At 28.9% G+C, this 10,998-nt stretch overlaps 2 protein-coding genes across 3 annotated transcripts; one reads left to right on the top strand and one right to left on the bottom strand.

Moving 5' to 3' along the window:
* The first annotated feature begins 732 nt into the window (after window positions 1–732).
* Window positions 733–4,866, top strand: LOC114195534 (uncharacterized). Of its 2 annotated transcripts, XM_028086039.2 has the most exons (4): window positions 733–778; window positions 877–1,048; window positions 1,212–1,333; window positions 4,570–4,866. In XM_028086039.2, the coding sequence occupies exons 2-4, from the start codon at window positions 923–925 to the stop codon at window positions 4,574–4,576; spliced, it is 255 nt and encodes an 84-aa protein (XP_027941840.1). In that variant the 5' UTR covers window positions 733–778; window positions 877–922; the 3' UTR covers window positions 4,577–4,866. The 2 variants fall into 2 exon arrangements, with proteins under 2 accessions (XP_027941840.1, XP_027941839.1); XM_028086038.2 differs by having other exon boundaries at window positions 737–1,048.
* LOC114195533 (uncharacterized) lies at window positions 2,872–9,617 on the bottom strand. The gene is made up of 15 exons (XM_028086037.2): window positions 9,403–9,617; window positions 9,202–9,323; window positions 9,065–9,124; window positions 7,915–8,034; window positions 7,694–7,813; window positions 7,459–7,600; window positions 6,826–7,008; window positions 5,981–6,136; window positions 5,637–5,743; window positions 5,392–5,482; window positions 5,136–5,277; window positions 4,578–4,734; window positions 4,353–4,469; window positions 3,412–3,538; window positions 2,872–3,302 (listed from the first exon to the last, which is right to left on the bottom strand). Exons 1-15 carry the CDS (start codon window positions 9,442–9,444, stop codon window positions 3,036–3,038), a joined length of 1,953 nt encoding a protein of 650 aa, XP_027941838.1. The 5' UTR covers window positions 9,445–9,617; the 3' UTR covers window positions 2,872–3,035.
* Between the last annotated feature and the right edge of the window lie 1,381 nt (window positions 9,618–10,998).

The raw sequence follows: 10,998 nt of genomic DNA on the forward strand, positions 1-10,998 counted from the left end.
GAAATTAACACTTTTACTTACATATTAAGTGATTGTTAGAAATTTTTACTGAACTTCTTATATTTTAAGGCTCTTCTAGATTAAAATTGGATAACATGAAACTTTATACAATGTTGCAAGAGGTGGACATTGATGTAATTTCTTTAATATTTTATTCAAATTAAACTAAAATATAAATTGGTAGTGATTTTTCATTTGTTTGTTTTTTAAGAATCAATCGGAAAAAGAAAACTTGTTGATCAAAACACTAATTATAGTTAAATATTTATTTTTTAAAATATTTTTGTAAATATCCGCGGATATGAAAAAAATAGACGGGTACCGCATAACGGATACCCGACGGATATGAGTACAGGTACGAGACAAATATTTATCCAACGGATAGGATATGGGAGAGCTACTACGCGTACCCTATCCGTCTCGTTAACATCCCTAAATAAAACAATACATTAAAAGTATTATCTAATTAACTTAAATAAATTCAATAAAAATTTATTTAAAAATACTTAAACTTATAAATTAAAGAAGATTTTTAATTTGAAGATAAAATATAGATAGAAAATCTGGAAGTTCATACTTGAAGGATACGCGCTAATGATAAATAAATGAATTTATGACAAAAGCCTAAGTGACACGTATAGTGTATGTAGCTGCCACGTAAACAAGGAAATCAGATTCCAGAAACGTGTAAGTAAGCCTAACTCATTTCATTGTGTTTCTTAAACACAAAATTGGTTCAATTTGTTCGTATGAGGAAGATGATACTGTGAATGCTGTTGTATCTTTCTAAACTCTGAATTTTAAAGGGAAGAAAAGAATACTTCTATATATATAATATATATATTATTTTTATTTTATTTTATTTTATTTTTTTAGTTTTGCAGTCGGTATTATCAATAAAATTTCAAGCTGAAGGGAAGACATGGATAATTCACCTTCAGAACAAAATAAGACCTCGTTTGGGTCTCGTTTGGGGAGGAGTTGCATATCGTTTGCAGCTTCTGTTCAAGAAGGTTTTCGATATGTAAAAGCCTTTTTTGTGGGTCAGGTTCGAAATCCAAACACGCCCTTTGTTTTTGTTTTTCATTTTTTGTTTTGGTATTTCAATGAATAATATTCATTTTACACAAACCAAAACGAAATTGCTTTTTCTGATGCAAGAGTTTTTATTTATTTATTTATTTATTTATTTTTTTGTTGTGGAAAAGCAGGTAAAGACAATTACTGCAAGAAACGAGCAAGAGGCAAGTGAAGCTGAACTTGAGGCTACGAAGAAGCAGGTTGATGCTGCAGATGCTGCTGAAGATATCAAGAATAGACTCAAAAATTCTCAGTAATTTTTCCTTTTTCACAAGTTACTACCAAATTTGTGTGTTTTTTTTTGTGTGGATTATTTATGTCACGAGAAAAAAACAAGATTTAACTCTTATATATTTATGATATTTGAGCATAAGAAAAGTAAGGATTTAACTCAAGAATATATTATTTTCATAAAAAACACAAGGATTTAACTCGTAAACATGTATCATGTCCATTAATATAATGCACAAACAATTTTTTAATATAATATGTTTATATTCATGAAGACGTGTATATCGTATTTGGTATATAAATAATTTTATTAAAAAAAATAAGGATTTTATTTACAAATATATCATATTCGCAAATATCTAAAGACATTTTTTGATAAAAAGAAAAAAAATTAGGAGATTTACCTGTATAGTCGCATTGGCATTCCTATTTCTAGGATAACTATAAATTGTAATTGTAGGACAAATATAAATAAACAATTATGTGAAACGGTGGGTTTATTTTATTTTTTGGCCCATTCTTATTTCTCTTGAAAGGAAAAAATAAACTCTCTCTCAGCCAATTACTTCCTGCACCCCATTTTTTTATTAACTTAACCTGACTCAGTTTTTTTATTCAGTTTTTGTGATATTTTTGGTAGAAAAATTGTAAAGAAACATCTTCTATACTAATTTTTCTGCCCCCTTTCTAATATTTAATAGAAAAACTAATATTTTTACTTTTATACTCTATTCACTTCAAATTATTTTATATCTTAAAATAAAAATATGTTTTTGTTGCTGTACCTTTCTAACATTTAATAAAAAAAACTAATACTTTTACATTTCTAATCTATTTACTTCATGATAAAAATATTTTTTCTCAAATTATTTTATATTTAAAATAAAAATATCTTTTTGTTATTGTACCTTTCTAACATTTAATAAAAAATTAATAATTTTACTTTTTTAATCTATTTCTTTCAAAATAAAAATGTTTTAAAACATTTTCTTTTGTGTTGACTGTGTATAAGGTAAAAATATAAGGTGATTGTGTATTACCACTTTTTCTTTCATAAAATAAAAAGTGTTCTTATATGATTTTTTTTATAGGCAAATAATAAAAAAGTGTTCTTTATATATATATATATATATATATATATATATATTATTTTTTATCTACAAGTTAGTTTTTGTGTTGAACTCACAAGCTCTTCTATTTTTTTTTTTTTAAACTCACCAAACTAATTCTCCAAATATTAGTGACATCAAACCCACGACTTTTCTCTTTCTCCCGTTTTGTCTAAACATTAAACCTTCTCTTTTCATCTAATTATTAGACTCACTTAACTAATTCTTCAAAGTATTAGCGATATCATAACCACGACTTTTCTTTTTCTTTCCCTTCCATCTAACCATTAATGTTCTTGTTGGTGTAGATCATGTTTAGAGTAAAAAAGAAAAAGGTGACTATGCATCATCACTTTTTTTCGGTCTAGTTCAGGTCAAGTCTATAACAGTTCTACTAGTAGAAAAAAAAAAGCATGAATCCTCTTTGAGAAGGAATAATAAAACAAACCCATTATAAAGAAGCAGAACAAACCCTTCCCCTGTCTGCAATTTGTAATTAAGTCCAATGTAGAATATCTTCATACACAAGTTATCCAATACAAGCAAACAAGGTAAAATATATTTAATTGTAAAGGATGTTGTAGATAGGAGCATGTTCATATTCAACAATCTAACTTAATACTCTTTTATAGCAGAAATAGGTTTAGGACCTTCTAGGCGTATATAATCATACATTATTCCCTGAAAGCGAGCCAATGGACCAGTTGCCACAGTTTGAGTTAAAAACACAGTGTTATCACCTTTCTCTAGCAGAAAACCAGGCACATCAATGTTGAATAGCCAATAGAGTCCATGAATGCCATGTCTAGCTATTGCAAAGTCCTTTCCAATCACCCCTGTAGTAAACAGAGGAGGATCTTGTTCTGGATCATTCACTCTAACCTTAATATTCGATCCAAAAACATCATGGGATTAGACAAGGCATAGAAAGTGAAAACATGTTAAGAAATTGTTGGAGAAATATATATAGGTTTTTTATGAGGTTTTGTACCTGTAATTCTGACACATTTGCACTTGCAAGTGCCAACCGCAGTTTGTAGATTTTACTTGCCTCTGTGTCATCCAGGTTGAACTTAATTTGCCATGTAGTTCCTTGGTAACTGCCATCTTCTTTTTTTCTGTATTTTTTGAACCAAAGATTTAATGGGTCAAATAGGTATTTATAAAGACAATGTTCTCGGGTAGAGTTTCATCTCAATAGTTTGCATAAATATTAAGTCCTTTTCATGGAACAATTGGGGTTTATAAGGAAGAAAAAAAATCATGCGTTTATATTGGGGAATTTAAATTTTGATCAATTCAAAGGAATGCTTTGTGTTTTTAAAAGCGCTCTTCTTGTGAACATGCTTAGTTGAGATATTTGATCAAAAATTGGAAAAAAGACACCTGTAAAAGGAGTGATGTATCTAAAATTTGAAGAATAAGATATGGAAAAGGAAGTGTGAAAAATGAAAATAGGAAGAATTAGTTTATCTATAACTCCATCATAATGTGAATTTAAGGTATAGATTGAAGATTTTGTATTCTTGAAAATTCTCACTTCTTAGAAATCTTTAAAACTAAACATAATCAATGGAATGAAAAGAAAAAAGAAAATCAGTCCTTTTTGATAGTAAGAAACAAAAAAATTGGATTTTAGTATGGTGTTTTTAGGGTTGTTCTACTGTAACTTGATTTTGATATTTAAAATATATTAATTTCTTTTATATATTAAAATTAGTATCACTTGAAAAAAATGATATATGAAAAATGCTAAAACCCATAAGAAAATTGGGATGAAAACAAAAATCCCACAAGGAAATTGGAGTCAAGAGATAAAGGAAATGGAAACAGTTCCAAATGTTTTTATACATTCAAATGTTTGATCAAATGATAGCATTTTTTCAGATTTGTCTTCTTAAAAGAAGTAGTAGTTTTATCACACTAACGTACCTTGTGACCTGTGCAAAGAACCAATCTTTTGCATAATCACTTACACCCACAGTGTAAATTAAATCTTCATTTGGGTATAATTCTGCATATCTTTCCCACAACCCATATTGCCTATACCTGTGAAGAAGAGTGAACCGAACTTAAGAGTGATTAGTAGTTTCGATGGGAGCAGAAAGCTAAAAATGTTGAATAACTTGTTGTTTATTTGTGTAAATAGGAGCTGACTTGTCTGGATGATGAACAAAAAGCTTGTTGATGTAGTTGGGATTGGGATCAGGAACATAGAATTCAGCAGCAGAACGATCTGGAATGCCTATCTCCCATAATGTTGGGCCATCTCTTGGAGCCTCAAAAACAATCTCACCAACATCAATTTCACAACCTGCATATTGCATTTTTCATACACTTTCACAAATCATCATCATCATTTCTGTAAAGTGAATACTTGTTTATTCTCAAATTATGATGTACATTAAACTAAGGATATGAACATTGATGGGGTGGCATTCTCGAATTTGGATTCTTCCTCAGATTTTTAGCTTTATATCAGTATATTTTGAAGTTTCAACAGAAACAGTGTATTTTGAAGGTTCAGAAAAACCCAACAACCCATCTGTAGAAGTAGGAAGGAATTATCCTCCTAAGGTTAAACACAATTTGACAATTGAAAGAAATGAGAGATTGGTGTTTTGTTTTTTCATTTAGATGATGAAATGGGTTTTTGATATGATTGATTAATACTTTATTGCATTGATTCAATATGCACTTAATAGAGAACAGAACCTGGTGTAATGGTGAGGAGAACATTGCTCCAATACTCTCCAATGAAACCTGGAACCCATGCGTAGAGATTATAATCCCCACTGCGTATATTCTCGATTGAGAAGTATCCTTTCTCGTTTGCTTTGCTCCAAAATTGGTATCCCTGGTCAAACAAAAAGGCATTGAAAGTGTTTGATTATTTGACTCAGAGAAAAAGAAAACAGAACTCAAATTTTGGGTTATTAAAGAAGCATATGCATCCATCGTTTGCTTAAACCTTGCATTCTCTTTGCCATGATCCAGCTTCTCCTGGTGCTGCCACTCCTATATAAGCGCCTTCTGCTATGATGTACTCATCACTCAAAAACCTGACAAAAAATTGTCATAGGAAACATATTAGTTACTCACTTTAATCCTCGACTTTTGCAAAAAGTTCCATTTTGTTCCTAATTTTACATAGTATTCAAACCGTTTGTGTAAATTACAAAGTTAAATGTTAATTTAATTCATAACTTTTTTTACCTGTCTTGGACTAGTAATGTGCCACAGACACTGCCTCGTTGGCTAGACTTCTGAAAATCTTCCGAGGCTGGAAAATCGTAGGGCCAACTTTGAATTTCTGCCTTCGTCTAAAACCCATTTTTGGTCAAATCGTTCACTGTTAATTCATTTACATTTTTTTTTTCGTAACAAATATTTCATGAAACTTTTTCGTAACAAACGAATTTTCTTATAGATTTTATGAAGTTCTATGAAATATTTGTAAGAAAAATCTCACATTCTAACAGTAATTGTTATATATTTTTCCTACATGAAAAACAAAAAACTTGAGAAGTTTAACAACTTGGTAATGAAAGTGAAAAAACCTTATCTTTAGCATCTTCCCATAGCACTTTGGGGTCATCACCATCTAATGAAGTGTTGAGATAAACAAAAGTTGGCCCAAAAACTTTCTTCCATGGCTCCTTTGGTTGCAGTTTCAAAACTATATCTTCTCCTGCGTAATGAGCACTCAGAAACATCTGACACATACATCAACAACAATGTTGCATGTTATTTTTTATTCAGCACATCAATATTAATACATCAAACAATATTTCATATAAAGAAGAGCCTACTAAGCTCATGCTTGAAAAAAAAAAATCGAATTAAGTACTGAGTCCATGTTATTTGTTGTTTTTTTTAGTGTTATCTCAATAAAAACAAAATAGAAATTTTAAATTCTTACACGATCCTATAATTTTTATATATATATATATATGTTTTTAATTTCTTTTACTCGCTATGATCACTTAGATCCGCTTAAAAAAAGAATGATAACTTGAAAGAAAGAGTGATGAATTTATGTTTCCATAAGAGAAAAAAATGCCCATATCATTCTGTCAAATCATCATTCTCTAATAACATTAACATTGATATAATGAAAAAAATCACATTGATACATTGAGAGAAAAAAATTAAGAAAAAACATTAAATAATTTTTATAAAGAAAAAAAAATAAAAAAGGTATGAAGCCTATTTTGTTAATATGTTAAATATATAATCTAGTGTGTTATCAAAAAACAGTGTCATGTTATAATTAATTTTGGCAAAACAATGTTGTTTTATTATCAACATGAATATAACATGCATAAAAAATTGAAAATAAAAATATGAAGGAAATGTTAATTAAATGATGAAATGTATAACTGAGTTGAAAAAAGAAACTCACAGCCAGGCTTATTGGGCCGACATGGGAAGTAAGATTCTGTTTTACTGGGCCACCTGATCGAAACTCATTGCTTGGTATGATTACCCAAAACCCTACAAATGGATCGGTTTGAGATTGAGAACTTATCCATCCATGAACCATAAGATCTTTGTTCTCACTTGAGTATTGGTACTTGTCATCCACCTTAATCAACAAATAATAAATTTCATTAACCATATATAGTGTTAAAGAGTTAGGGTATTTTTAATTAGAAGTATTTTTAACAATTAAAAGAAATCACTAATTTCAACTTTGAGCTATTATCCTCTTTTCTAAATGGTCCTTAAATAATGTTAATAATTTTAAAGTATTGCATTTGTGTCATTTTAGTCTCCAAGATGAAGTGAGTATTTCAGAAAAAATTAAAGATTCATTTGGAGTTTTTATTTATTTATTTTTTTTTTTTATATTTGAGACATGACAAAGAGAAATAATGTCTCTCAGAAATCATTTTTTTTAAAATAAAAAATAACTGAAGCACTTAATAAAACATTTTTTTAATATAAATCTAATTAAAAAATATTAAAATTTAAAAGATACTTAAAACTAAATTAAGTATTATTATTATTATTATTATTTTTAATTGAAATTTACCTCTCCCTTAAACTCTGGCTCCAAAGGATTAACAAGCAAAACTGCTTCTGGTGGAACAAGTTCTTCTCCTCTTCCAGGTAATCTGTCATCAGGGAGAGGCATAAATCTTTGTCTATTATCAGACACCACCATGTAATGAAACCTGCAAAAATATAATTTCTCAAAATCATAATAATTAATTAACAAACAAGATTAAGTAAGAGATTAGTCATAATTAAGGTTAATTAACCCTTACTTATCTTTACTAAGCTTGTAAACAGTCCTTATTTGAGGTATGTTGAAAGCAGGCCACTCCTGTAAGTGTTCAAAGATGGTGTAGGAGTAGAATCCTGAGGAATTACAAAGCATCACATACCTGCACAGAAATATTGTGTAAATGTGATTAACCAATTATTAATTACTATTAATTAATTAATTAATTATGATGGTTGACTTCAATCTTATATATTAACCTACCTCTTGTCAATATTAAGAGGTGCTTTCTCTCCTTTGAGAGATGGATCCCACTTACTTGTGAATGAGATTTCAACCTGTTTATCATTTTTCATTATAACACTAAAACTTGTTCCCACAATCCTGCACACCATTAATTGAAAACCACCTTCATCATTGTTATTTACACATGGAATATTTCTAACACAATATAATCTTAATTTACGAAAGGCATTTAAAATACCTATAGTTAATCTTTATCTAAATAACATTTTCTAAATGTAATGTTTTCACCAACAAAAGAAAGGGTATGCAAGTAAATCAAAAGCAATGATTTTCTCTCAACTCCTTTCCTTTTACTAACCAATCATTGGATGGAACATTCATCAGGGAAAGAACGCTAATGATAGAAAATTTAACATGTAATATTAGATTCATTAGATTCTACTACTGGGTGTTTTGTTTTTGGAAGGGATTCATTTAAATATTTAATAACAATGAGATACAAATCAAATTGATAACCAATATGAACAATGATAATAATAATAACAATAAGACAAATGAAATTCAAATATACCGAGTCTTCGATGTAAAATTTTAAGACAATAAATTTATGTTTTCTTTTTATATATTGTTCAACTTTTTTATCATCTTTATTATTTAATGTAGATTTAAATGGTCCTCTATAGTTTATAGTTTCTCTTAGAAGTAAGTCAAAGTTGTCGCATGTGATATTAATTGTCCCATGATAGAGGTTAAGTATGTCAAGTTACAATTGAATCGTGGCGTTTGGACTAATAACTATAGTATTTGGTCTAGTGATAAATGCTTGATCCTAGATCCTAATAATTGGTATCAGAGTCAATGACATAAGTTTGATTCCTGGTAGGTAATTGCTAAAAGAGAAATTGTTGCAGGTGACATCAATTGTCTCGTAATAGATGTCAAATCACAATCAAATCGTGAGTAAAAAGAGATGTGCCTAGACTAATGATTTTAATAATAAACACTCAATCTTAACAAAATTCAGCATCAATTTAAATTTTTTTCTTCAATCTTTCGAGAGCTACTTGACATAATTGCGTCAGATCATAAAATAGGCAATATCTCGAATGCATTGTTGCAGTAAATAAATACAAAGATAATTCTTCAAACGAAAATTATAACCATGTACCGTTCAAATGTTCCGGTGGTTCCTGTACTTCCAGCTACACTCCAAACAACGTCCCAATACCTATGAATTAATTATTCAAATAACCATAACTGAGAAAAACACTCATCAAATCTGAGTCTGAGTACGCACATACATACCCTCTATCTCCAATCTTGTTACGAGTTTCAAGCAGATTATCAATGCCATTATATTGAATTCTGGTAACAAATCCTCCAGGGTTGGATAAATACACTTGCACTATACCATTGTCCATAACCACCTGCAATAATCTCAGAGCATTAATTAATCTGTTATGCAATACCTTAATCGATCATAAAAGTCAGAAAGCAATCTCTCACTTGATCTTCTTCCACATAGAGCTTCACCGTTGGTGATGCCATGGTGATGATCTTCGCCACTTAAAATGTAGTTCTGGTGCAGAGTATTTATCTGATATGCAAGTTCTGGAGTTTCTTCAGAAGAGTCTTTAGTCAGGTTTTTGCTTCAACTAAAAGGCAAGCCTTTTTTTTCTGTCTATTTACTTGTTCGATTTCATGGTCTTATATATGCTTTTACTCAAAGGTAACTATAGGATTTGTGATTTATATACGTAAAACCCTCGGCAAACATCACACTACACATGTTTTATGTCAGGAAAATGTTATTTGACACTAAAATTTATTTTACATCACACTATACATGTTTATGTCAGGAAAATGTTACTTTGACACTAAAATTTATTTTATTCTCATTTAATATTATCCTTCACTATTAAAAAGGATTGTTAAATGATAGTTACAAATATCGAATAACCTTTTTCCTTTTTGTCACGAGATTCTGTAGTGAAGAGAAAGTCATATCTTTGAAATCTGTGTAACACAAGGAGTGTTAGTTGCAAAATATGTAGTATTCCCCTTGTCTCATTGTAACATTCCAAATAATGATATGATATGAATATTGTTGAGGATGTGTTGGGAAATTGTTTTTTGCGTCACCCAATTTCGCACTATCTTTTCTTTATTATGGAAGAGTTTAACGGTTCTTGCAACTCCCAATTTAGCACTATAATATATAATCCAGGCTGTCCCAATGATCACACCCACCATAGCATGTGACAGCAATTTTGTAACATTATATATCTTTAATACAATTTTGATATTTATTTTATTAACTTTCTAATTTTATTTTATTTTAAATAAAAATATTTTGGTGTTCTTACATCGGTACATATTTATTTTATTTCGTTTTTTATATTTTGAACTGGAAAATTAGTTTAGTTTTATTCCATACTATAATAATGATTTTAGATTTAATTCAACTTTTAAGTTTATGATAAATTTATATATTTTTAGTTTAATTTTTATTAAATTTTTGTGATAGTATTAATTTTTTTATATTTTTTAATTGTATTTTTGTATGTTAATATTTAATTATTGGGTTAAATATGTTTTTGTCCCTCAAATTTTAGTAAAATTTGAAATTAGTCTCTTTTTGAAACTTTTGACCATTTTAGTTCTCCAACTTTAGAAATTTGTGGATTTAGTCCTTTTAACCAAATTTTGTTAAGTTTATATGACGTTTCAAGTGGATTTCATGATAGTATTTGTAGATTTAGTCCTTTTAACCATATTTAACCCTTATTTATTCTATTAACCAGTGACCTAATTGTTATTTTGTTGTCACTCTCGGTCACCTCAATTAAGTATGTCGCAATTAAGTGTGTAACTGTATGTAATTATATAATTTATAATTTTATAACCATTACTTATTTTACAATATTCATCATTAATTTTAACTACTACAATTTCTTCGTTTCTTTTCCAATTTACTGAAATAAATACTCAACCTTGTGTATAATTTCTTCACCAATTTTTTTTTACCATCTCTTTGTCAGCAGAGAGATAAAGGAATTTCTAAAAAGGTAAAAAAACCTTAAACGACATTGTTGCGCTAAT

The sequence above is a fragment of the Vigna unguiculata genome, chromosome 8 (assembly GCF_037176805.1).
Source record: "Vigna unguiculata cultivar grain cowpea cultivar isolate G323 ecotype 2 chromosome 8, ASM3717680v1, whole genome shotgun sequence".
Taxonomy (NCBI): domain Eukaryota; kingdom Viridiplantae; phylum Streptophyta; class Magnoliopsida; order Fabales; family Fabaceae; genus Vigna; species Vigna unguiculata.